General features: G+C 35.4%; 6 protein-coding genes across 8 annotated transcripts; 1 reads left to right on the forward strand and 5 right to left on the reverse strand.

Moving 5' to 3' along the window:
- Positions 1 to 493: 493 nt before the first annotated feature.
- On the reverse strand, positions 494 to 1,320 carry LOC119989649 (protein NDR1-like). Its single transcript, XM_038835301.1, has one exon. It carries the CDS (start codon positions 1,261 to 1,263, stop codon positions 655 to 657), a length of 609 nt encoding a protein of 202 aa, XP_038691229.1. The 5' UTR covers positions 1,264 to 1,320; the 3' UTR covers positions 494 to 654.
- A 2,673-nt stretch (positions 1,321 to 3,993) lies between these two features.
- Positions 3,994 to 5,653, reverse strand: LOC119987752 (gibberellin 2-beta-dioxygenase 8-like). Its single transcript, XM_038832671.1, has 2 exons — positions 5,324 to 5,653; positions 3,994 to 4,425 (listed from the first exon to the last, which is right to left on the reverse strand). The coding sequence occupies exons 1-2, from the start codon at positions 5,651 to 5,653 to the stop codon at positions 4,189 to 4,191; spliced, it is 567 nt and encodes a 188-aa protein (XP_038688599.1). The 3' UTR covers positions 3,994 to 4,188.
- A 1,190-nt stretch (positions 5,654 to 6,843) lies between these two features.
- On the reverse strand, positions 6,844 to 7,320 carry LOC119987753 (gibberellin 2-beta-dioxygenase 7-like). The gene has a single exon (XM_038832673.1). The coding sequence runs from the start codon at positions 7,318 to 7,320 to the stop codon at positions 6,844 to 6,846; it is 477 nt and encodes a 158-aa protein (XP_038688601.1).
- A 3,336-nt stretch (positions 7,321 to 10,656) lies between these two features.
- Positions 10,657 to 16,209, reverse strand: LOC119989020 (trafficking protein particle complex subunit 3-like). 3 transcript variants are annotated; one of them, XM_038834306.1, is made up of 7 exons: positions 16,056 to 16,209; positions 15,869 to 15,966; positions 15,148 to 15,247; positions 12,805 to 12,867; positions 12,155 to 12,337; positions 11,405 to 11,537; positions 10,657 to 10,958 (listed from the first exon to the last, which is right to left on the reverse strand). In XM_038834306.1, the coding sequence occupies exons 1-6, from the start codon at positions 16,110 to 16,112 to the stop codon at positions 11,415 to 11,417; spliced, it is 624 nt and encodes a 207-aa protein (XP_038690234.1). In that variant the 5' UTR covers positions 16,113 to 16,209; the 3' UTR covers positions 10,657 to 10,958; positions 11,405 to 11,414. The 3 variants fall into 3 exon arrangements, with proteins under 3 accessions (XP_038690234.1, XP_038690232.1, XP_038690235.1); XM_038834304.1 differs by lacking the exon at positions 10,657 to 10,958 and having other exon boundaries at positions 11,231 to 11,537; XM_038834307.1 differs by lacking the exons at positions 10,657 to 10,958; positions 12,805 to 12,867 and having other exon boundaries at positions 11,231 to 11,537.
- Positions 16,210 to 19,752: 3,543 nt separating this feature from the next.
- Positions 19,753 to 22,413, forward strand: LOC119989019 (polyubiquitin). Its single transcript, XM_038834303.1, has 2 exons — positions 19,753 to 19,907; positions 21,036 to 22,413. The coding sequence occupies exon 2, from the start codon at positions 21,036 to 21,038 to the stop codon at positions 22,179 to 22,181; it is 1,146 nt and encodes a 381-aa protein (XP_038690231.1). The 5' UTR covers positions 19,753 to 19,907; the 3' UTR covers positions 22,182 to 22,413.
- A 1,051-nt stretch (positions 22,414 to 23,464) lies between these two features.
- On the reverse strand, positions 23,465 to 25,333 carry LOC119989021 (trafficking protein particle complex subunit 3-like). Its single transcript, XM_038834308.1, has 2 exons — positions 24,947 to 25,333; positions 23,465 to 23,905 (listed from the first exon to the last, which is right to left on the reverse strand). Exons 1-2 carry the CDS (start codon positions 25,268 to 25,270, stop codon positions 23,783 to 23,785), a joined length of 447 nt encoding a protein of 148 aa, XP_038690236.1. The 5' UTR covers positions 25,271 to 25,333; the 3' UTR covers positions 23,465 to 23,782.
- Positions 25,334 to 26,498: the final 1,165 nt, after the last annotated feature.

The following is a 26,498-nucleotide window of genomic DNA, read 5'->3' on the forward strand; positions in this document are numbered from 1 at the left end:
TCTTTTTTTTTTTTTTAACAGAGGAACGACCTAATCCAGCATGTGCTTCAGACAGTTTGGTTGGGCGTAAATCTTGAGCCGTCAGAACAGCTCGCGCCATGCAGAAAACAGGTAAAGACTGGGTTGAAGCCCATGCAGAAAAAATGGGCTCCTAACCCCTCCCCGGAAGTGGGCAAAGCCACGATACTAAGAAAACCCAAGAAAAATACTCCCATCTTGTTCGCACTCTCGACTTTAGTGTCATCCGCCTTTAAAAAACATGGACTTGCAAACTCATAACCAACTTTGGCATGAAAGAAATGCATTCACCAAAACAATCCAAAACTTCACAACCAATTCATGGGTGCCTTCAATTTGGGGAAAGAACCTAAAATCCACTATGGTTTCATAACAAGACTGCTACTTTATCATCGAATAACGCAAATATCATCTATGGTGTCTTTTATAACAAGTAAACTAATTAATAATCACCCAAGATAGCCAAAAAAAAAAATGAAAAATGGAAAGCAACTATGATTAATCATGATTTGCATTTCTAGAACTTCATCATCTCATTTTCTTGCATACAAATTCCCCTCCAATTTGTCAGGAAAACTAGAAAGAATCATTGCACAACCTAAACACATACTCAAAACAACAACATCAAACAAAACTTCACAAGTTTAGCAAAATCAAAGCAAATAAATTTACCAAAATCCTCAATTTCCCTTCAATAACTGGTGCCATGGACTTGAGCTTGACATCTTTGGGATTAACTTTACTCCCTTGGTCATTGACTTGAACATCAGCCCCAACCCAGATCGTCTTCCTCTTGGTTTTAAACCAAATCATGAGCTTAAACCTAACTTTAGTCACCATATCCACCCGGAAAACCGCCGACCCATTACTCGAAACAGCCCGGAAAACCGCCTCCCCAAAGTCAATATTGCCGCTCTTCAAGGCCTTCTTCTGGTGACCCTGATAAAACCCATAAACAATAGTTCTCCCCAAGGCGTGACTCCTGTTAGTACTATCAAAGAATGTCAAATTCAGGGGATCATAGTAGATGCCTTTTTCTTTGTTGGGATTAGATAGTTTGAGCTCAAAGTAGAGGGTGGTGTTTTTTGTGGAGTTTAAGGTTTTGTTAAGGGCAGGAATGTAGAATTCCCGGATTGAACACTGGGGATTTGAATGACTCAGGCTTAGCCACAAAAACAGAGCTGTTAGGCCTGAAGTGAGTATGAACTTGCAACAGCACGGGCCACCACCAGAAGCGCCCCGCATGGTTTTCCGGTGACTATTGCAGTTTCCGGCGAACTCTCCAATGTGATGGAGTAATCAATCAATCAATCTAGTCTTTGCTCTCCTTTTTTAAAAGGAGAAATATTATTCCAAGTGACTCCAACCCCTAAATGGTAATTCCACCCCTCATTTTTTTATTTTTATTTTTTTAATATTAATTTATATATGATTTGATATTTAATTTTTTCGAATTATGTGTAACTTGACATTTAATTCTCAATCTAAAAACGAGTTTTCTCACCCCTCAATTAATTAAAACAAACTTATTACATCATATCAATTAATGGATACATTTAATGTGTGTTGCAAGTTATTTTTTGTACAGAGTGACCCATTCGTTCTCAAAATCATACATGTGTCTAAACCACTAAATCATAATAGAAGGCATCGGGTTACTATCTATCAATGTCAATTGAACGAAGTAATTACCATTCACAAATTCTATCTATTTCAAAAAAATGTCAGTGAGTTGTGGATAGACGATGCACGCTCATAACCACCAAATAGGTTAACATACTCACCCCAAAATGTTTTCAGCTCGCCAATCAAGTCTTGTCAAACGTTGGCCCATGCATTATTATCGTACACTAATGATCCAGTAATAGCCCTAAATCTACAACTTGTAGCATACATAATATATATATATATATATATATATATATATACACATACGTAAATATTCAAAAGTTAGGCTCGGCCCAAAGGCTCGAATCGAAGCCCGATTCTCAAAATCAGGCTCAGGCTCGGGCCAGTCTGATGTCGACCCCTACTAGCTAATATGTATTGATGTGATGTAATAAGTTTACTTTAATTAATTGATGGGGTGGAAAAACTAATTTTTAGAATGAAAATCAAATGTCAAATCACACACAAAACAAAAGAATCGAATATCAAATTATATATAAAATAATATTAAAAAAATAAAATTTAATGATTTAGTGGGTGGGATAACCAATTTGAGTGGGTGGGAATACTACTTCTCTTTTAAAAGATTGTGAATTTACAGAGATTATTATGCCTTTTGAGCTCTTGATAAACTCGGCTCGGCTTAGCATATAAACCATTTTTCGAAAATGTCAGAGTATGCAAGTTTTTTTTGTCTTAACCATTCCAAATGTGGAGATTGATGCAAATGACCCCACATGCTCACTTGATTCATATGAAATTATGTATTTTCATCTCAATATTAGAAATAGTTGTGACAAAATACTGAGATCCATAAGAATGTTGTACTATATTTTAGCATATATGTCACTTTAATAACTAAATAATTATTCAAAATAGCATTCAAAGAACTATAAGGCAGCATTTAAGCATTATTTCTCATAGTAATATTTGAGATTTTTGACTCTCAAATACCCATAATAAATCTTATTTTTCAATCATATTCCAAAATTGCATATCACTTTATATAATTTGTCACAACATTTTAAACAACATAAATGCTATTGAACCAAATTGTCATAATATTTTGAACAACATATATACAAACCTTTTTAAGAAATAATAAATCTCAAATTGTTTCTAAAATGGAGCCGCCATATGTTGGTGGGGTTAGGAACACGTGGACCAATGAGAACAAAGCTCAAAAGTCCACAGGAATTGTTTTGACCCAAGCCAACCAATGGTGAGATAGGAAGGTGCTTTGTCGGATTGGCGGGATTGTCAAGTTCAGACTTCAGACAGGTAAATGGCATATTGGCATGCAAGTTGTGAACATTTTCTTTGCTTGCATATAAAAATGGTATCAAAATCTCATTGTTGTATTCATTCATCCATGCCCCCTAAAATACTACCATAGCAATTGTTGTATCAAAATCTCATTGTTGTATCAAAATCTCATTGTTGTATTCATTTGCTTTGCTTGTGCATATAACTTTGTTCGGGATTCAAAAAAAATTTTATTTTTAAGAAAATCATAAATATGTAGGATTTTGTTCGAAACAAAAATCAAATTCACATGAAAAAAAAAACATAACAATTGTAGACCATCGGATATAAGATCAAAACATTCAATATTTTGATCGCTATGAATTTTTTATTTTTTATTTCGAACAAAAAATGTATCATTCGTTATACTACACATATATGATTTATAAAAAAAAAAACAACAAGGTCCTGTCGTTTTTTTGGAAGAAAAACAACACGACCCTATCGATTTCTAGAGAGAAAATCGGACCTAGTTTGCTGATTTTCATTTCAACAATTTTTAACACAAAATCAGCATATGGAGTACAATTATACACACCCCACTAATTCTATGTTACAATTACTTTACCGATCTTGTTTTATTTGAGAGATTTTCAGAAGTAATATACATATTAGAAAGATTTACAAATCAAGGGATTTTCCTCTACTCAATCTCTGATTGTTTGACCTTGATATTGGAAGTCTTCTTGGTCGAAGTTGCAAGTCGACGCTTCTTGGTCTGAAACGAACTTCGAATCGGGTGTGGAGAATCGGTGGCAACAATCGTCTAGGCAGTGGTTAAATCAGTAAGAGAGTGTGAAGATGAATTTAGGGTTAAAGAGACAATGTGTGTAAACTTAACAATAGAATTTCTAATATTTTACACATCAAGGGTAGCGAATTTCTCCTTCGGAGGGTAAATTGGTCTTTTCACTATAATTTTATTTGTAGACTTATAATTTTTTTGTGTAAACGTATCATATTCAAAGAGTTGTGTAAACATAATGTTTTTATGGTGTGTTATTAAAATTTCCCAAGAATTTAATCTCAAAACGCCGCTTCAACGGGACATTACAGGAGGTCCAGCCATTCAGCCCTAAATCAATCTTTTCACTAGTGCATCACATCTAAAACAAGGAGCATGAAACATTGGACATACTTTTGCTGGGCCTTAAGCCAAACAGGCCCAATTTATTTATAATATATCAAGTAATGGACCTAAAGAACATTGAGAAACCTTGAGAGTCCAACTTTATCACCAGTGGCTCGAACATCCTTTCCAATTTGGAGCATATACTCTCCGAAGCTGAACTTCTTATACTTTGGTGGCTCACTGCAACTCTGTATCACTGCATCAAAGGAAGGGCAGTAGAAGTAAGCCAGAGATAGCCTTTCAACACCTCCAGGAGCTAACACTCTGTGTCTAATGCTCCTGTAAACACCATTGCTCAATGCCTAGTACAAATTCAACACATTAGTCATTATATATGCATATGTAACTATATATACAATCACATAATTGTTATCACAATGCTATACTAGGGACATGCATGTTGGTATGGCCCAGGACTTAATTAGCTCATGTGGTTTACGGGCATTGCATGTGGTACGTGGGCTTATCATTGTGATGGAGTCTGGTGAGCTGTGCTTTCGATGGGTTCGTACCCTCGTCACCAAAAAATATAATTACACTGATTATCTATTAAGAAGGGAGAAAACTCGGCTAATTAAACACGCGTGGCGTGCGTAAACCCATTGGCTGATCGGGGTTCAGATTGACACTTGTCATTTAATAATTGATCGACATGACTCGGAGAGAATCCAGATCTGCCAAAACATATTCCTATCAGATGGAGGAACTTTGCAATTTGACATAAACTTAAATTCACATCTAACAGTGGATAAATAATATGATAATGTGATTGTGATGTAAAAAAACTTTGATTGAGTGATGTAATACATCTCTCAAGTCGTTGGATGCAAATTTCAGACTCTAAAGAATTACAGAGCCTCCCAAATCCGTCTCTATCGCCCATCGGTAACTATTACTTATATAAAACTCTTAGCTAGTTACTGACATGATCATCAGAGCGACCTTGACTGATTATTACTGACATCAGAGTGTCCTTGTCCTTGACTGATTATTTGGTCACAAGACAGTTCACCAAACCCTACCTCTCAGGACCCTTGACAGTGCGAACCAATCTAATCTCCATCGGAGAAGTCTGAGCCGGGCAGGCTAGTGATTGTGCAATATTCAGTACACCCATGTATATATAATTATATACTGTAAACCAATATATATATATATATATATAATGCAAGCAAACGTGTGTGGAATTAGAATTATTACCTCCAAAAGGTCACCAACGTTGACAATGAGAGCAGTTGGATTAGGTTTAACGCTAAACCATCTTCCATCTTTCATCAACTGCAATCCACCAACACCATCTTGATACACAATGGTCAGTATGCCACTATCAGTGTGAGGAATGAATCCATAAACCTTGGAGGAGACCGGACATGGCGGATATCGATTCAGTCGAAGATAACTGCATCCTGTCGGACAATTCTCTTGAAAGAAACTTGATTCGACTCCAAAACTTGCAGATAATATTACAGATATTCTTTCAGCTAGCTTGGCCACTGTGTCTGTGAACTCCTCCAGACTGAATCTAAACATATGTGTGTGTGTATATATATATTTCAACCATCATACATAGTGTTATAGTGTATAAAAACAACTAAAATAATGCTACTGTGTAATACTATCAGACTCAACTTCAGGGAGGTCTGCTGCCCTAAAATATCTTCTTTTGGTGATTGTACATCAGATAAGTGGGACATGATGAAGATGCATGTTTGTAGTGAGATTACCATACAATAGCTACCATGTATAAAATTAGGACATTCTTGCACATACGTTAAGTTTTTATTCTTGTGTGGGCCCAGTGCATATGTTGCGCCACTCTGATCCCTCAATGATGCGTTTTCTCGACCTAAAAACTAATGGAATAAATCTGTGCGGGATGTGTATTTGGTGTGAAAGGTCTGAGTCCTATATCTTAGCTATAGATATATATATATATATATATATATATATATATATATATATATTTATGACTATTTTATAGAGAATATAATAGAATCTTTATATGATATTATTGATATGAAATTATGAACAGAATATACTTAAAATTAGTGTGTATATATATAGCAATAACAATAGTGGGAAAAATACTAATCTCTACTTACCCCAAAAAAAAAGACAAATAAAGAAAAAAAATTATTTATATATGGTACATAAAACTATTAAATGCAAAATAAATAAATAAATAATATATGCAAAAAAGAACGAGAATATATTTTCCTTAACATGGAATAATTTTCTCTTGATATTCCTAACAATTATTAGAATTAATGTATTAAGTTTTTACAAGTACAATTGCAACACTCGTGTCATTCTCATCTAGTCATGCAAGTACTATCAAAATATTTCAACTAATTGAGCAAAAAAAATTGGGATATGTTTGGCTCATCTAAATCCGGCGTGTAGCTAGGGTTTGTGTTTTCATCTTGGCTTTGCTGGGTTGCTGTGCTTCTCTCTTTCAGCCTAGCTATGACTTTTGTCTCCTTTGGCTTGTTTAAAGCCTTATATCAATAATAATAATCCTCGATTTATCAACAAAAAAGGGAAATCACTTGAAAACATAAAACAAACGAAACGGATTTGAATAATTGGATCGATCGAAAAGAGTTTCCTTATTCATAAAGATTAATTCTCAAATTCAGAGAAAAGAGTTGCATTGCATATCTTATATAAAGAAGTATCTATATAATCAAATCAAATTTCAGAAAATTTATGGAGGAACTTTAACGTATATAAAATTTTGATGAGTACCTGAGGCCATCGTTTCCCTTTATCTTAGAAATCTCTGAGACAGATACATGGAGAGATTCATGCCATAAGAACCTGCTCACCAAGGTAGTGGCCGGGTTTCCCCATCGATAGCTATTAGCCGATAAATTCAAGAACTTCTCATCAGCCTTCTTGGCAAAGTCTTGATGGAAAACCTTCTTCTCTTCATCCTTCACAGTCTCTAACATCTCTTGAGGGATTCCATGGTTGACAATTTGAAAGAAACCCCATTTGGTTGCAGCATCAACCATGTCTTCCACACATTTTTCTTTTTCTTGGGGCCCAAGATTCAAATGGCTAAGATCAATTACAGGAAGCTCAAATTCATCAACCTTATCAATCAAGAGATTTTGATCATGATCTAGGGTTTTGATGGGAGAGGTTCGGACGAGTTTATCGAAGGTCTCGCAGAGCGGGGGATCGATTTCCATGGAGAAACAAAATTTGCAGACCTTCTCTTGACAACAACAATGGTTTTATCAGTAGTGTTTGAAGTAATCACAATTAATTGTAATAATAAGTCTACCAACCCTAAATATGGTATGAGTAATGAGAGGTGGCTCGGTTGGCAATCGAATGAGTTAGGTATATGTGTGCCCAAGATTCAATTCCAATGTAAAACATATTTCTCAACGATATTTCCAAAAAAAAGGAAAAAAAAAACTGGCATTGGGAAATTATATGAGTTAATTGCCATATCAATTTTGAAAAATCTGGATCCACTATTATTATATTTGTTAATTACCAAAAGAAAGAAATAAAAATTAAAAAAGCATATGAGATATTATATGTACGAAAATGGAAAAATTAATTTCATTTTAAATTGGATGATATCATTTTTATTTTCCATATATCCTACACCATAAATGTCATTATAAGTGGATTTATATGACCCTCCATACTATATACTTTTTGCATAAGTAATTAAAGAAACTAAGTATTTCAGAAAAATAAAATTAAAGAGACTAAGAAAGTGTAGTTTCAATTTTCTAAGAATAGTGTGGCCAAATAATAAATAAATTATGACTAAGGTAAAATAATAAGTTTTTGAGGACCACCTCACATATAATTCATTCAAATTTGTTGCTCTATCATAATAAATTATGTTAATCGGCTTATAACATTGTGATTTGTAAATTAACATTGTTAGAAATAAAAAGAACTCTATAATTCCATATCCGATAGCAGCAAGGGTACGTGTGTTATATTAGCCCGCAAACAACGCATGCCAGACAAGTATAATAGTGCAAATGAAATATGATACATAACCGAGAAACATAGAACACTTAAAGATACATAAAACATTATTATGTAAAAAAAAATCAATTAAGACATGCTAGTCGTCGCACTTTTTTTTTTTTTGAAAGGCGCACAGGCCACACACACGCTAAGTCATGCCCGAGGGACATGAAGACCACCACAGCGGATGGAAAACTACCCAAATCCCAAACCCCCTGTTGAGAATGGAACCTTGAACCTCAAGGTCTTGGATAGGCAACCTGACCAATCAGGTTACCTCCCATTCTCTAGTCGTCGCACTTAAAAGCCGAGTACTCTACCGTTGAGTTAGCAACCCCCCCTCCTCAAAAAACATAAAAATAATCAGGATGTGTAGATACAATCGGAATCCCAATAAAAATACAAAAATAAATTGAATTGCATGGCACAATCCAAATGTTAAACTATTAAGAAAAATGAAATATAAGAGTATAAAATTACCTTCAAACAATTCTGAAGTTGGAAACTATGCCTCACTTGTCTTCAGTGGATATGTATATATATGTGCAAGAAGTTATTCAGATTGAATATTGAAGCTATAGACTTTATGGAGATATATATATATACACAAACACACACATATATAGATATATATGGATGTCCTTCGTGCATGCCTATAATGGAAATACATAGTAACCAAACAATCATGTAGACCAAGTTTAGTGAAAATTTTGTCCAAACTATGTGCATGTGTGATAGAGAGAGCTCAAGTCACGTGGGCATTGCTAGTTTCCAAAGCAATATATATGAGCATACTATCTCTCAATTTTCTGAACTCAATTTATCGTACCGCTTTAATCCACGGCCAGCTCAACCCTAAGAACATACTACAACTCTAAACAACGAAGAGCTGACATCGAGGTGACAAACCTTCCCATTGGAATTTGCTGGATATGAATCCTTCAAGTTGGGGACTCAAATTTAACTTTATGCGACTTGTCAGGGGTTTTACATAAACTCTAAGACCCATTATTTCTCGCGAGTTGTGTTGATGGTTCAAAAAGAATTTTGCATAAGATCAGAAAACAACAAATTAAGATGGGGCAGAACAAAATAGCAACCTTTTAATCCTCAAAAAGATATTTGTGTAGAGATAATGTTTGACATAACATTTTTTTGTCTTGAGCTTTCCTTTGGTTCTCAATTCTCCAAGTCTTCCTTGTTTCACCACTCCAAATGCACAATTCCAAAACCTTAAAAAAAATCTCACCCCTTAGTCTTGTAGGGTATGAAAATTATAAATTATCTTAAACCTTAACTAATTTGATGCATATATATTTGTATATTGGAGATATTATCAGTTATTGCATAATATAAGAATTTTGTGCACAAAACGAATTTGAAATTTTTATATGTGTAAGATCATGCTTTGATTAACATGATAAAGACGTTGATACTACTGTTTTATAAGAATATGTAACAGACACACCCACAAATGTACGTACTTTCTATTTCAAGCTCTCTCTTATTGGGACAAATGTTGGATAGCTCCCCCTGTGGGAAGCTTAAAGTTGAATGTAAATGGTGCATTATTTGAGGATGAGAATATGGATGGTGTAGGTGCAATCTTGCGTGATCACTTGGGGTCTCCAAATTTATGCTTATCTTAGAGAACTAATGGAAAAGTGGATCCCACAATTGCTGAAGTTATAGTTGTGTATTGCTCTCTTAATTGCCTAAGGGAGAGGGGGTATAGAGCTTTTGTCCTTGAGGTAGATTCTACAAATGTTGTTAATGCGCTTAAGGAGGATGATTATCTTCACTCTAGTATGAGTCATTTTGTAAGGAAGGCAAAGTCCATTATGGTGAATGCAGGGGTCATTAGATGTCAGCATGTTCTTAGGGTTGATAATGATGTAGCTCATTCCCTAGCGAGAAGGGCTACGCATGGTAATGGTAAAGATATTTGGGTGGCTAGCTGCCCTCCAAAAATTGGTTCTCTAGTTATGGGAGACTAAATTGCTATCTCTGTAAGGCTCTGATGGTTTTAGTGAATTTTTTTCGCCAAAACCGAACCGAAGACTCGGTTGTGACCCGTTTCAACTCATATGGGTACCGCAGACCTGGCTGTGACCTATTTTCATTATCTTTAATCTCAACCATTAGTTGAATCCAACAACTGAAATGAGAGAAGACATGTAAACTTTAAAATTTACGAACGCTTGGATAAGGAATGGCTATATATACACATACATGTCTCCGTTGTGTTTTAACAACAGTTTTTGATTGCTAACCCTGCTTCGGGAATGGGCAGGTCCACAGAACCAGGGAAATACCCCCAACTAGTTCGAACTCTAAATGTTGGCGTCATCTTCCTTGAGCCAAGAGATATAACTAACCGACCTATTGCTCCATGGTTTCTATTGCTAATCCAGTACAGAGAAAAACAAGATATTCGGAGGGAACAATTGGTACTTAAATTACTCATCCAGGCACCAAGTATGAATCCAAGGGATACTAAAATGCGCATTCCACAATAATATGAGGGATACTAAAATGCGCATTCCACAATAATATGCAAATTCAGCAACAAAATATTATATGTAGAGAGGAAAAGGTGGGTTCTGGACAAGCTAAGAAAAAGACAAGAAAAATGTGTCCTGAACGTGTAAGAAAAGCTCCCTTTGTCCCCACTCCCTCAAACAATGCTTAAAAACATAAACAGTAGCTCAATAATGTTCTGACTTAAAGACAAGAGGTCAGGAAATGAAGGTGTTCAACATTTTCTATCTATAATTCTAATCTTCAAGTGCTTGTCCTGCATGATTTAGACATGCACATATGACGATCACTGCAACAGCCATAAAATGTCACCAACTTAATGAACCGTGCCAAATGGCCGGGAAAGAAATTATCAGAAGAGAACAAGAAAAATCAGCTCAAATGGAGTTCTCATGTTGGAAGAAAAAAATCTCTTAACAAAAAGTATGCAGCTGTCAAAACCAGTGAGTGACAAGTACTTTGTCTTGGGCAACCTCTATTCACATGTTCTACTCAGTCATAGTCAAATACCACAAAATAACAAAGAGATATGGTCCTACTGTCCGAGTACTCAACTCAAGCTTATCAAACCCACTCCCTGCCGACTCTTGAATGATAAAGAAAAATAAAAGTGATGTCCATGAAAGGTTTCTCAATATTCAGCATTAAAGGAAGAAAGGTGAATTCATTTTTTTTTTCTGAGGAAAACATACATAAAAATTAACAAATAGTATTTACAGATCAAAAGGCACGGACCATTAAATGTTTACTCATCATCCTTGTATGGATATTCTTCCGGAATTTGTTTTACAAGTTTCACCTGTAACTCAAATGCATCATCCCCTCGAAGCATATCACGGGTCCATGTTACTTCTGTTTTCATTGATACCTGCATACAGAGGATAGAGCAGGGAGTTATGAGACAGAAGAAGAGAAAGAAGTGAGAAAAACATTGGTACTCAAGGGACCCTCAAAACTCCCAAAAATGAGAAAAACATTGTTATTTCCATCTGTAAAAATACTATGACAATTGAGAAGACAGAAAAAATCACACTCGCTCATGTCCATTCATCGAGGAATGATGACAACCAACGTCAATGGAAGATAGTCAACTTTCCTACACTACTTTTGCACTAGGAGATTTATCTTTCAGTAGGTGATCTCGGACGCATATGACATGATTAAGACTTTTTTTTTTTAAACGGGGGAGGGGGGATTCGAACCTTGGTCACCAGGGTGATACACACCATCTTTATCATTCCAACTAGTGGCTCGGTTGTAGACTAAATTAAGAGTTAAGACTGATTATTATATAAACCAACATTAGTTACTAGTTACTACTATAAGGCTAAGTAGCACAATTTGAAGTAGCAGAGGATGCAAGTTTTCAGAAGAGGCTTTAAAAACAAAGGTTTTACCATAAGGGTGGAAGGAAACGACAGATTAGCAATTTTTCAAAAAAGTAAATGGAATCAAAGCTGCACATTAGAAGTGGAAAATGCTTACCATCTCTAGGGCTCCCCTAATGATACCACTTAAGATGTTGCAATAGTTTAAACCTTGACACGTGTCCGGAAGCTCAACAAACTCTACCAGGGGGTTATCTTCAAAGACGATACTGCAGCATGTCCCATCAGCATCCCAATTGGTAACAAATGCAGTGACCCCTACGAACATTTTGAAACCCACCTGCACACAAGGCATGTTAGAGCCTGTAAGGATAGGCTCATCCATATTTCCATAAGATAATTGCACAAGAGTTATTTATTTTGAAACGAATTGCACAAGATTTATTAAATTGCAACACTACAAATATGCCACAACTAATATTTTCAAATACCAGTATACCACAAAACCAAAAAAAGGACATTTTCAAATACTACTAATGTGAGATATATAACCAGTTTTCAAATTTAGTGCTGTCCTTATCTAGTGCAAGCCCTGCAAGCAATATTCAAAGCTCTGATAAGGAAATAAATGAGTTTGTGTGCGTTGTTGTGATTGGTTCCAGTAGGAACACCAAACAAGTAGCTGTGAAGTATTAAATGGGCTTTAAGATATGAAGGCTAAAGGTTTTAGCAGAGTTAGTAAAAGCATCCGATTCTGTAGTTATGACAGAAATAAACAAGTGAAAAATAACTTCTGGAGATATCGACCAAAATAATCTCAGATTTCCCTGAGATGTCCTGCACGCCAAGTTGGATGCTTTTGCAGATGTTCTGAGTCACCAAATTGCCCAATATAAAATGTTAGTTTTATGAAGTATCTTGTTAAATGGACAGGAAACCAAAAGAAAGTATACAGACTGGTGCTTCTAAGTTTTAATGCAATAATCCAAAAACATTTGAAATATGTCAAGCTTAACTTAATGAAGACAAGTTCTTTTGAACTGGGAGAACACTGATAAAAATAAAAAAGTAAAAGAATGTTTGCTGTAGATATCGACAATACTTACGCCAGCAGAATTTTCAGAAAGCTATCATCATCTCCAGCAGAAATTTTCAGAGATATCAATTCTTCAAGAAGAACTTAAGTAATTATCAACTAGTTTGCCCTCATTCTGTGTTGATTAAATTTAGTTTAGCAGCTAATATAAAAGCAATTAATGAGAATTTAAAACACAGTTCAAAATGCTTCAAGAATCAGAATGTTCTGGGGCTCAGAACAGCCTATAAATAGAGACTCCTATTAAGCAATTGAGTAACATAATAAAGCCCCTATGGTCAGACAATATCTGGTTGTATTTCTAGAAACTTTTTAGTCATTCTCAATTAATAGACTCTGATTTGTGAGGTCTGTCTAATGAGGTGAACTCCTTCCCCAGCGTAATCCATCGCCCTTACCCTCTCTAGTCCATTGCCCTTACCATCTCATTGCCTTCTGTTTAAACCAGAATTCCTGGGGCGCATCAAATGTCAAATGTGTCAAGTGATCAGCTAATCCTAGACATAATATCAAAGGTACTCTGATTGATGTTTACATGGGACTGACAAAAGGGAATTGACTGGAGATAAACTCCATCATAAGGTAGTAACAAGATCATGCATGCAAATTTCACAGCAATCTTGGGCCATTGCTTGATGAAGTGTTGCATTACTATGAAGAGCCACCCATGGAAATATCCATCTTCATTAGCCAATGTTATCAGTGTCACTTTAGTTTAATCTCTTACCATAAAGAAGTGCTAAAGTAAGCCATTGCATTCAAGCTGATTGGATCAACACTGCAAGTGAAGATCCACTCTCCCAATTGGCAATTAACTACTAACCTTCCCATTGCATATCGGATATTGACTGAAGCAACAACCGAAGCAGGTTTGATCTGTTTAAACCCAAGCCAAGCTCCATTGAAACAGCTAAAAGGGATTTTGGCTGTGTCATCTTACATAAAGGGCAATGAGATTTTTCAAACGAAAAAAATTACAGAAAAGACATATATCTTTCAAATCAGAATACAAAAGGGCATTTTGAATGCCTACTCTTCAGAGATTTTGGGATTTCAACAAAACTTGTCAAAGATAACATCTATTGGAGTTAATTGGGGTCAAACTACAACCATTTCGGCAATATTACTAATAATTTATTTCTTTTGATCTAAAGCCAGGACTATACAATGTGCTGTAACTCCCCATCAAAAACCCAGCCACTTAAAAGCGACCCCACACTGTCAGAAGTCTAAACTTGAACCAAGGAAATCCATACTATAGACAAGGTTGGTGCCATCAGAGCCATAGGTTATCAGCTTCTACATTGTTTATTAACAAACACGCTATAAAGCAAAAACTAGGAAGTTTAGTTGGGGATGCTTTCACTTTTGAACTGTCAAGAAATGAAGACTTGAGGATTCAAAACACTTTCCATTAATTGCAGAAAAGAGAGAGAAAATAAGGTCTAACCAACATAATGTAAAGTAAGAAAAATTATTCTTTGACTACTTTAATTGCTTGCCAATGCCATTTAAGATAATATTTGCATGCAACTTTCCAGGTAACATGCATCTGCCATAACCTGCCGTAAGAAATTGGATTTCATAGAGAGTTCTAAAAGAAAGAGACGAGGCATATTAGGCATCTTAATATATAAGCACAGTGACTACGGCATTAATCATGAAATGGAAAATATGTGCACAAATTTGAAACCAACTGTGTGTTTAAGGATTTCATATCAGAACTCAACCATCAGATGATGATGGTTTTAACGTGTTGTATGCTCAGTTTACCCAACTTGCAATGCCTCCTTCAATACAAGGCCCTAGTCCATTCAAGTAGGAATTCATCTCCGACACTCAAATATATAATTACTCTAGTAAAACTTTACAGTGCCTTGATCATGTAACAAACAAAGGATACACAATTTGAAGACAAAGACCAATTAAGAGGCGGCAAAATCACTTCAGGTGATGGACTTATCAGTCACCTGAAGTATAGTAAAAGCAATTCAGATGCAAGTCTAACCTGACATATTCTTAAATCATTGTTGAAAAGTATAGTAAAAGCAAACCTTCGCTATCACTTCTGCTGTCCCTTTAAAATCAACACACCGTGAAACACCAGACTTTGCTAGAAACTCATCTATCATCCGAATTCCAATATTGTAGCCCCTGGAAAGTAATTATCTGATCAAATTCTCCTAGTCCAAAGTTGATAATGTATGAAAGTAAAATGCAAGGAATTTCCACATATCTCCTGTGAACACTCGCTGAAGCTACATGAGACTAATGAGTAAAAAGGAACAGAAACATTGGGCATCATAAAAGTTTTCCAAGTTAAACTAACTTCTGGGCATACCCAAAACCGCATTCCACCACAACCCACTCATGAAAAGCATCAAAGAACTAACAACAAATACACATTCTTTGTAAAGCATGATGCAGTAAAAATATAAACTTTGATCATGAAAGTAAACTCTTGGCTCAGTTACAAGGCGCCCCAGCAAACTGATTCCTTTCATTGCGATTTATTTTTTACTTATTCAGAATACACCTTTGGATATAAAGTAATTTGCTTGAAGATTAAACCTTCTGCCCAAAAGTGATGCATCCTTGCTACTTTTTGAATTTAGTATCACATTTACGCTATATAACTAATGCATATTCAGTGAGTGTTCTCTACACAATTAAATTCCATTCCTTCCACAGTACCATGAGCAGTAATTGAAGAAAAAAAACAGCTAGAAACAACATAAATCCCAAATTCCCAATTCCAAAAGCAGTAAATAGTACATTTGATCAAGCTGCTTGTTGACCTCTTCAACTTCCTCCAGATCCGTAAGCAACTGACGGACAATTGCCCCATAAGTCAGCGTAAACAGCTCCGCATTCTAAAACATGCAATAAACAAGAATCAATTTTTTTCTGTTTGGAGATCGAGAAAATGATGGAAAGTTATAAAAAAAAAAAAAACGCATACCACGCGTTCAACGCTGGCGAAGATTGCATCACCGGATCGAGGAGCAACAGGAGGCATCACAGAGATCTTCGTACTAAGCTTTGAGGGGATCTGATACCTGATTGTGCTCTGTTGATGATCACTTCTGGGTACAACTACAAATCGAAGTTACAGGAGACTTGAATAAGCGAAGACAACTACGATAGTCTTGGGCCACGTCAACCGTAAAGCCCAGTCTCAATCTTTTCATGGGCTTGGGCTAACAACAAACTAGGCCAGTTTCAACCTCATTTGATGGGCCCTCACTCCTCAATCGGTGACCATAGATAGAGAAAATTAAGGCCCATTGACCTTATTAAAACTATTTAGGCCCTGGTTGGAAGCCGGTATTCAATTTATTAAATAATTTCACCATCGAATTAATAAATAATTAATAGAATTAATTATTCAACTACAAATTAATTGTAATGTACATATGATTCCATCCATTAATCGTTTCTCTGAACACCTTCTGACAATGAATTACCTATACTTTATACCCTACACGATTTTCCTCAAACGATAAAATAGCAAAACATATATTAGTACACTTATTTAAATATATTTTTAATATTGCGATTATTATGAAGCATAAGAAATTTTAATTATCAACTATATTTAATAAATTATTATGTTGAACCGGTTCAAACCTAATTGAACAACTAAACGGCCACAAATCAATAAAATTTTCGGTTCGACGACTGCTCTGGTTCTTACAACATTGACTAATAATGATTGGTCGTCCATACGATAAGATTGAATAATCTAATCTTGGTGTGTTAGGTGACGGGCAATGCACAAAGTTCATTTTGGCAATATAAGAAAAAATAATAATAAGCATAAAGTTCATTTTCCTTATGACTTGTTTTAGAATATTTCCATAAATGTAACTTAATTTGGGAATAAAATAAATAATTTTCTACATAAATCCTTCTTAATTTGAAAAAGTTTCCTTTTTCATTCATAATAGCGCATGATTAGTTGTACTAATTAGTCCAACAACTTCATTTCTTCATCTATACATATAAGTGTGTGTGTATTATGTATATGTATATATATATACATATATATTATACAAAAGAGTATAGTCCATATTATAGCTAGAGATTTTACAATAATCATGGCCTTGATGACAAGCAAAGCAGCAAGTATTCCATTCATGTTCTTCACAGTAGTTATGATGATGATGGTGATGATGATGAGTGTGAACTATGGCGAGGCTAGAGATGTTCCATCATCCTCTTCCACCACCACCAGCAGCAGTAGCAGCGGTGGTGTAGGTGGTCATGTTGAAGTAGACCAGGGGGTATGTTGCAATGAATATGTCCAGTATTGTTGCTATGGCTACCCGCCTGCAGCGACCACCCCAACAGATATTGTTGAAAAAAACCCATAATAAGGATTAGTTAATTGCTGTACGTGTTTTGGGACTTTGATCCATGTTGTGTTGTTTTTGGCCATTTGATATTGTAGTCTACAAACTTTGATAATAAAACTCTCACCTTCCATTCGACTCTACGTATATATATCTCCTTATTTTATGCTTGTTCACTTCACACCATACACAAAAAGATTTTAGTTCCACAGATTCTAATAGTTGATATCTCAGTTATCTCAGCTGCTGAGTTGAACGTATAAATAAATTCAGTTTTTTCATTAATAGTCCTGCTTTCCTATCCTAACTGATAGGTCTTTGATTTTAAAAAAGAAATAAAAATCGATTTTCAATTATTATTTATCGTCATTCCATACGCTATTGATTTTTAGTGTTGTTAAATTTTCATACTTTTGAAATGTTAATTAATAAATAAAGACAATAAAGTGAGCAGAAAAATTCCTTTGTGTGTTGTTGCCTGAACATCAACCAAACACAGGGGGGGGGGGGGGAGGGAAGGATGCATGTATAGGTTTGACAAGAAAAAAAAATTTGTATATGTTTTGAATGCTAATAAATGTGTATATTTGGTAGGACAATATTAATGTACATGTTTTGAATACAAATAAATAATTTTTCAAATATTTATTTTCTATTATTAATACAAGGCCATGTCACAAACCTCATTTTGGCTATAAATAAATACTTTTCAATATTTTCATCATCGTTCATGGACAATAGATAAATCATGAATCTGCATAATAGTCCGCAAACCATGTCTGTCAGGCATGCACATGATAATTCCATATGGCACAATTACGTTAATGAGTAACGTACTTTTTATGTTAATGATATGATATGTTATATTCGTTGTTTCTCGCCCCAAATAAATTTAGATGCTTTACTTTGTAGAGTAACAATATGTTCGATAAATATGAACAATATATGGTTAGGTATGAAATACTCTAATTTTGGTTTGATCAGAAAATCCAAATTTGACTTGTAACCTCACACCATGCCACTTGCTTGGCATTCCAAGATCTTTAACATTTGATCAAGGGCGGAACCAGGAATTGGAGTTAGGGGCTACTAGAGGTTGACGGGGGTTCGAAGGAAGCGTCTTGGGAATTTTTTTTAGAATTATTTACGACATTACACCTATTTAACACATAAAGTAACCTTAAAACAATGACATAAATACATTATATATTAAAGTTGATGAAACAAAATACCCTACACAAGATGAGATAATATCTATTGAAGCTGTGCCCGACGAGACTTCAAGGAATAAAAATTATGTATTACAGAATCTAAATTGACTTTGTCAGCAAGTTCTCGTTCAATGTAAAGAACCATGCAATCTAAAAGAAATTCATCATCCATTTTGTTACGGAAGGTTGTCTTAACATGCTTCATAGCTGAAAAATTAAAACAAATGGCTTGTCACCCACATGCCTGGGATTAAAGAAAAAGGAAAACTCTATTCCAAATTAAAACAAATGACATGTCACCCACATACTTGGGATTAGCAAGAATTCTAACCTTTTTATAAGGGGATGATATCTTTGCCGACCACTTCATTGTGAGCAAATATGAGCAATAAAGGACGCTACAACCATTACAATAAAAAAAACTTCCACGATTGAGCATAAAAAAGCTACTTTTAGAGTTACAAATAGTATAATATTATTGTTTACAAAACTCCATTAGGACCATTACAAAAACTGTTCAATTATTGAGTATTTGAGCATAAACTGTCAGTACATTTACAATTACAAATAGTATAATATTGTTTACAAAAATCCAAATGCCTTAACCAATAAAAAAAATGCAATTAGGGGCTAGTGGGCTGCAGGTGGAATACCGCCATTCAAACCTTATATAAGTAGAAGCAGACTAGCAGAGAATGAGCAGAGCAAGGGCGGAATGGAAAGAGTCAAAGACCCAGCAGATGAGCATTTAGGATAGCTTTAGTCACATTCCGATTTTTTTCTAAAGACACCCCAATCTAAATTGACAATCCCTTATAAAAATCAATTGACGAGATATCTTTAGAAAAAATCAATTGAGAATCCCTTCACATAAGACGCCAAGATTAGGTAGAGCTCTTTGGTCCACCTCGACGGAATAAAGCCCGCACCGCATTTTTTGAAATTTCTCTATAAAGATCAGGATGCTTCGTTGATATTTTATCGGGTGTGACCTAAAACTATTGACGAATTTTGACTAATAATGTTTGGCCTTCTAGACGATAAGATCGAAGAACCTAATCTTGGCGTCTTATGTGAAGGGCAGGACGGGTAGTTACACGTGGCGTTTATATATTGGTCCTTTACGGGGGTACGTTAGTCATTCACTTGTCCATTCTCTCCTATAAAATGAAGAGCTAGAGCCCTAATTTGTTCACGCAAGACGATCTGCAGAATTCAATTGAAGCTCTTCGAAATCTCTCGCTCAAGGTAATTTCCCGATTCTCTCCTTGGGTTATGTCCTGTGATATGCTTTTCTGTAATTCTTGATTCCTTGATTGATCCCTTAATTGATTCGTTCGTTTAGATTGTTTAAGCATCATTCGTAACGGGTTCGATCTTTCAATTCTTAGCTTTGAGTGTTGAAATTAATTTTGATTCCGATAATCAGTCTTTCAATTATATATTGGTGGATTTGTCCGAAGTCTTGTTCGAATCTATTAATAAAGCGAGTCTTTCGATTAAGCCTTACTTTTGATTGGTTTGGGGAAGAAGATTTTTTTTGATCTGATTGATTGTGTGGTCATCGATTGATCTTGGTTTTAGTTTATTGTCTGAAATCGTTAACTATTAATTCCTTTAGGAGAGTTTTGATTCGGATTAATGTATTAAAGTTCAGTTTTTTTTTTTATTTTTAGACCCAGTTGTTTTGGTATCCTCGTCCTGTAAGTTGAAAGTAGTTGATTAATTTTTATTAGGTAACGAAAGATATTTTCTTGTTGATCTCTTTCAGTCGAATTAGTTGTTTAATCATGACTTGTTTTATTGGCAGATTAGCTCAACCTTCTTTGTGGATTCTATTTGTTCTGATGCCTCTTCTTGAATCTCTAACCCTACTAGAAAACTTTGCTGACATATTATTGAAATTGGAGAAATTTAGGCTGGTCGATAAGAAAATTTACTCATTTTTTGTATTGGTGTATCTTCAAGCGATGATCTTTTGTTTTACATGCTGATATTCATAGATATTGTTTATTCTTATGGATTTCTTCCCAGATTTTTTATGTAATCTCTGTGGACGATATCATGTAAGGTTTTATGGATATGTTTATTCGTATTGAATAATTATTATTGGTGATTAAGATATGCCAAAAGTTTTGAAGGTGCAAAGTCCTTTGGTGATTGAGCTATTATTGCTATTGTTTATGACACCTGAGATGATTAATTTCTTTCTATTTAATCAAAGATTTATGTGTTTCTGTACTATTTGAATATGGTTTGGTTTGTGGAGTGGTAGGTCTTAATGTTGTTCTTAATTGGTTAAACTTTTATGGGGTTAAGTGATGAATCACATTCCTTTTCCATTTTGTATGAAACAATTTCTCGTCTGCCCAACAGATGCAGATCTTTGTGAAAACTCTCACTGGAAAGACCATCACCCTGGAGGTGGAAAGTTCTGACACCATCGACAATGTTAAGGCAAAAATCCAAGACAAGGAGGGGATCCCACCTGATCAGCAGAGGCTTATCTTTGCCGGTAAGCAACTTGAGGATGGCCGCACTCTCGCAGACTACAACATACAGAAGGAATCGACCCTCCACTTGGTTCTTAGATTGAGGGGTGGAATGCAAATCTTTGTTAAGACCCTTACTGGAAAGACAATCACCTTGGAGGTGGAGAGTTCCGACACCATTGACAATGTCAAGGCCAAAATCCAGGACAAGGAGGGCATTCCCCCAGACCAGCAGAGGCTGATCTTTGCTGGCAAGCAGCTTGAAGACGGTAGGACCTTGGCTGACTACAACATACAGAAAGAGTCTACCCTCCACTTGGTGCTTCGTCTTCGTGGTGGGATGCAGATATTTGTGAAGACGCTCACAGGGAAGACCATCACATTGGAGGTCGAAAGTTCTGATACCATCGATAATGTGAAGGCCAAGATCCAAGATAAGGAAGGCATTCCACCGGATCAACAGAGGCTTATCTTTGCTGGAAAGCAGCTAGAGGATGGCCGCACGCTTGCTGATTACAACATCCAGAAGGAGTCCACCCTTCACTTGGTGCTCCGCCTACGTGGTGGCATGCAAATTTTCGTGAAAACACTCACAGGGAAGACCATTACCTTGGAGGTTGAGAGCTCAGACACTATTGACAATGTGAAGGCCAAGATCCAAGATAAGGAGGGGATCCCACCCGACCAGCAGAGGTTGATTTTTGCTGGGAAGCAGTTGGAGGATGGTCGTACTCTTGCCGACTATAACATTCAGAAAGAGTCAACTCTTCACTTGGTGCTGCGTCTTCGTGGTGGAATGCAAATTTTTGTGAAGACACTTACTGGGAAAACCATCACTCTTGAGGTTGAGAGCTCTGATACAATTGACAATGTGAAGGCCAAGATCCAGGACAAGGAAGGGATTCCCCCAGACCAGCAGAGGCTGATATTTGCTGGGAAGCAGCTGGAGGATGGGCGCACTCTTGCAGATTACAACATCCAGAAGGAATCTACCCTGCATCTTGTCCTTCGTCTCCGTGGTGGTTTTTAAGATGATGGGATTAGGTATTTGGCCTGGTGCTTTACGGTGTGTCTTGCGTCGCCATTGCTTGTTTAATGGCTTTTAATAAGTTGTTGCCTTGAACTTTTTCAATGGGTCTTTGGTTTAAGATTCCGACGCTTTTATTTGGTCTGGTTGTTGGTACTTTTTACGTTGAAATGGCTGTTTTAAGGTCATTCTACTACTTAGTGGTCATAATAAAGTCTGTTTTCCCTATATATATTGGCATTAGGCTCTCTCTTGATGCTCGGTAGTGTTTGATTTTCAGTTTTGGTTTGTGGTTGCTTGCAGGATTGGTATGAGATTCTTACAACGCCACAAGATTTTCATTTTGATTCCATGAACGGGGGAAGCAAGCTCTTTTTGTAGTGTTTTGTTGCCTTTAGATACTTGACTTACAACTTGAGCATTATGGATGGATACCTTTAAATGTTGTTTTGTCCATAGTATGTTGTTTTGTCCATGGGTTTTATGTGGATGACCATGCATTGTGAGATATTCTATGTGGGCTGATAACAGGAGACATCATCTACGCCTCGTAGGGTAGTTCAGGCGTGCTATAATAGTTCTTTTATATGCAGTAATGTGCTTAGAAACTAGACATTTGATCCTTATTGACTTTTGAAATCCTTCTTGCCCTTGGGCCTCTTGCTGCTGCGCTTGGAGTGCCTCCTTTAACCTACGCAAAAGTTAACAATTTCTCGCTATTAACTTCCCCACCCCCCACGGGTTGTTATGATACTTTGTTTAATGGATTGAAATGGCTCGTTTTAAGGTCATTTTATCATCCACTAATTCTCTGCTTCATGTAGAGGCACTGTAGTCTTGATGCTTGATTTTGGGTTCTGGGTTTGCCTGTGTTTGCCGCCTATGCGAGAATTTCCCCGAGTCATTGAAGGGTGTCGCCAGCAGCGGCAGCTTTTTCTCCTGGAGGAGTCGTGGCTTCTTTGCTAGCATTTGCAGCTCTCTCTCTTGTAAGAGTCTTGCTTGCTTCTTTGCCAGCAGTTGACATTTTTTTGTCTTGAGCTTTCCTTTGGTTCTCAATTCTCCAAGTCTTCCTTGTTTCACCACTCCAATGCACAATTCCAAATCCTTAAAAATAATCTCACCTTAGTCTTGTAGGGCATGAAAATTATAAATTATCTAAAACCTTAATTAATTCGATGAATATATATATATATATATTGGAGATATTATCATTTATTGCATAAAATGAGAATTTTGTGCACAAAACGAATTTGAATTTTTTTTTTATGTGCAAGATCATGCTTTGATTAACATGATAAAAACGTTGATACTACTGTTTATAAGAATATGTAACAGAGACACCCACAAATGTACTTCCTATCTCAAGTTCTCAATTATTGGGACAAATGTTGGATAGCTCCTCTGCTATTGGAAGCTTATCAAACCCACTCACTGCCGACTCCGGAATGATAAAAGAAAAATAAAAGTGAAGTCCATGAAAGGTTGGTTTCTCAATATTCAGCATTAAAGGAAGAAAGGTGAATTCATTTTGTTTTTCTGAGGAAAACATACATAAAAATAAACAAATAGTATTTACAGATCAAAAGACAAGGACCATTAAATGTTTACTCATCATCCTTGTATGGATATTCTTCCGGAATTTGTTTTACAAGTTTCACCTCTAATTCAAATGTATCATCCCCTCGAAGCATATCACGGGTCCATGTTACTTCTGTTTTCATTGATACCTGCATACAGAGGAAAGAGCAGGAAGCTAAGAGACAGAAGAAGAGAAAGAAGTGAGAAAAACATTAATCACACTCAAGGGACCCTCAAAACTCCCAAAAATGAGAAAAAAAACATTGTTATTTCCGTCTGTAAAAATTTTATTGAGAATTGAGAAGACATGTCTTAAAGATCTCAAATATAGTGGATTAAAAAATCACACTCGCCCATGTCCATTCATCCAGGAATGATGACAACAAGTGTCAACGGAAGATAGTCAACTTTCCTACACTACTTTTGCACTAGGAAATCTATCTTTCAGTAGGTGATCTCAGACACGTGTGACATGATTACGACTAAATTAAGACTGATTATTATATAAACCAACATCAGTTACTAGATACTACTATAAGGCTAAGTAGCACCATTTGAAGTAGCAGAGGGTGCAAGTTTTCGGAAGAGGCTTTAAAAACAAAGGTTTTACCATAAGGGTTGAAGAAAATGACAGATTAGCAATAATAAATTTTCAAAAAAAGTCAAATGGAATCAAAGCTGCACATGCTCTGTTTGGCAGAGCGGAAATCTTGATTTTCAATACTAACGGAAATGCTGTGAAAAATATGCTAAGCTTTAAGCTATGAAATATGCTGTGAGGTGTTTGGTGAACTAAAAACTGACGCTAGCGGAAAAACTGTTGAAATAAAGTATTATAATATTATTTTTTATTTTTTATTAAAATTAATCTAATAAATATTATTCTTATTAAAATTTAATTTTAAGTATTAATTTAATTAATCAAATAATTTTTGTTACATTTATTGTATTTTTAATTAATTTATACTTTTTATTAAAATATACTTATATTTAAATCATTAAATAATAATACTTTATATAAATTAAAAAAAATAAAAGCTGCAGCACAACGGAAATGCATCAGCAGATCAGTTAGCCAGGAACCAGTGGATCCGCTGACTCCGTTGTGCTGTTTGGCACAACCAAAGGCGAAAGCGGATCCGCTACACTTATGCTGTGCCAAACAGGCACTAGAAGTGCAAAACGCTTACCATCTCTAGGGCTCCCCTAATGACTCCACTTAAGATGTTGCAATGGTTTAAACCTTGACATGTGTCCGGAAGCTCAAAAAACTCTACCAAGGGGTTGTCTTCAAAGACGATACTGCAGCGTGTCCCATCAGTATCCCAATTGGTAACAAATGCAGTGACCCCTAAGAACATCTTGAAACCCACCTGCACACGAGACATGTTATTAGAGCCTGTTGGGATCTTATCCATATTTCTATAAGATAATTGCACAAGATTTTTTTTTTTGAAATGAATTGCACAAGATTTATTAAATTGCAATAGTACAAATATGCCACACAAATACATACGTATGTTTCAAATATTGTATGTATTAAACGTTATTACAAATTTATAATAACAAAAATGTTAGTTTATCATCATCATCATCCAAGCCTTCATCCCAAAAAATTTAGGGTCGACTACACGAGTCTATCAAAACATTATTGAAAATCCACCATGTGTATTTGTTTTCGCCATTCATTTCTATCATGTATCATACATTCATCCACTCCTATTAAATTCATATCATTTTTTTATAATTTCAAGCAATGTCTTTTTAGGTCTACTTCGCTGCCTCCTATTCTCTCCTATAAAAATTCTCTCATTCCTCCTAACTCCGCCTGCATTTGTAGCCGGTCCCAAGCCTGGTGGGACAATATTAATGTACATATTTTGAATACAAATAAATAGTTTTTCCAATACTTCTTTTCTATTATTAACACGAGGCCATTTCACAAAAATCATTTTGGCAATAAATTAGTAGTTTTCAATTTTATGCATTACCGTCCATGTGCACAAGATAAATCATGAATCCCCATAATAACCAGCAAATCACGCGTGCCACATATTTGGTATTCCAAGATTTGTAACATTTTTTTATTATTTTTCTTGACTACCATAATTAATCAAGGAAAATTAAATACTTATTATAATATTGAAATAAAAAAAATAAGAAAATGTTTTTTTTTATGAAAATAAAAATTATTTTTATTTTTCATTGTAAAAATCTCTTCAAGATAGAATTCTTTGGTCCACCCGATGGAATAAACTCCCACACAGCATCTTTTGAAATTTCTCTATATACAAAGTAAGGGCGCTCCTCTGATATTTCATGGAGCGTGACTCGAGAGTATTCGCGAATTTTGGTTAATAATGGTTGGTCGTCCAGACGATAGGATCGAAGAACCTAAGAGCAACTCCACCAATTCCTTTTAACAGATTCTCTAAAATATAGTAAAATGAGTTATTTTACAGTTTTACAGAATTACAATTCAACAACACTCCACGTCAATTCCTCTAAACTAACATTTATAACTTAAAATATTCATTTTCTCCAATCACTTCCAATTTCATTTTTGTTTAATTTTTACCGTTTATATTATGATGAACAAAGCATATTTCTGACAACAAATTTTTTTTAATAAAATAATAATTTCAATGCAAATATCAGAAAATATATAAAATATATATTTTAATTCAAAAGGAGTATACATGGATACATTTAGATCATTGTTTCAAAAGAGCATACATGTAA

This window comes from Tripterygium wilfordii, chromosome 21 (assembly GCF_013401445.1).
Source record: "Tripterygium wilfordii isolate XIE 37 chromosome 21, ASM1340144v1, whole genome shotgun sequence".
Taxonomy (NCBI): domain Eukaryota; kingdom Viridiplantae; phylum Streptophyta; class Magnoliopsida; order Celastrales; family Celastraceae; genus Tripterygium; species Tripterygium wilfordii.

Bases quoted from the DNA above. Each gene is read 5' to 3' on its own strand.
- LOC119987752 (XM_038832671.1), bottom strand. From the start codon at position 5,653: ATGTTTAGATTCAGTCTGGAGGAGTTCACAGACACAGTGGCCAAGCTA. The intron at 4,426-5,323 runs GTAATAATTCTA...AATTTGTACTAG, and splicing joins ACGTTGGTGACCTTTTGGAG to GCATTGAGCAATGGTGTTTA.
- LOC119989021 (XM_038834308.1), bottom strand. From the start codon at position 25,270: ATGTATTTGTGTGGCATATTTGTACTATTGCAATTTAATAAATCTTGT. The intron at 23,906-24,946 runs GTAAGCGTTTTG...CTCTGTATGCAG, and splicing joins TTAGGGGAGCCCTAGAGATG to GTATCAATGAAAACAGAAGT.
- LOC119989019 (XM_038834303.1), top strand. From the start codon at position 21,036: ATGCAGATCTTTGTGAAAACTCTCACTGGAAAGACCATCACCCTGGAG.
- LOC119989020 (XM_038834306.1), bottom strand. From the start codon at position 16,112: ATGCCTCCTGTTGCTCCTCGATCCGGTGATGCAATCTTCGCCAGCGTT. The intron at 15,248-15,868 runs GTACTATTTACT...ATTACTTTCCAG, and splicing joins AACAAGCAGCTTGATCAAAT to GGGCTACAATATTGGAATTC. The intron at 12,868-15,147 runs GTTTGCTTTTAC...TTGGTGACTCAG, and splicing joins CAGCAGAAGTGATAGCGAAG to AACATCTGCAAAAGCATCCA.
- LOC119989649 (XM_038835301.1), bottom strand. From the start codon at position 1,263: ATGCGGGGCGCTTCTGGTGGTGGCCCGTGCTGTTGCAAGTTCATACTC.
- LOC119987753 (XM_038832673.1), bottom strand. From the start codon at position 7,320: ATGGAAATCGATCCCCCGCTCTGCGAGACCTTCGATAAACTCGTCCGA.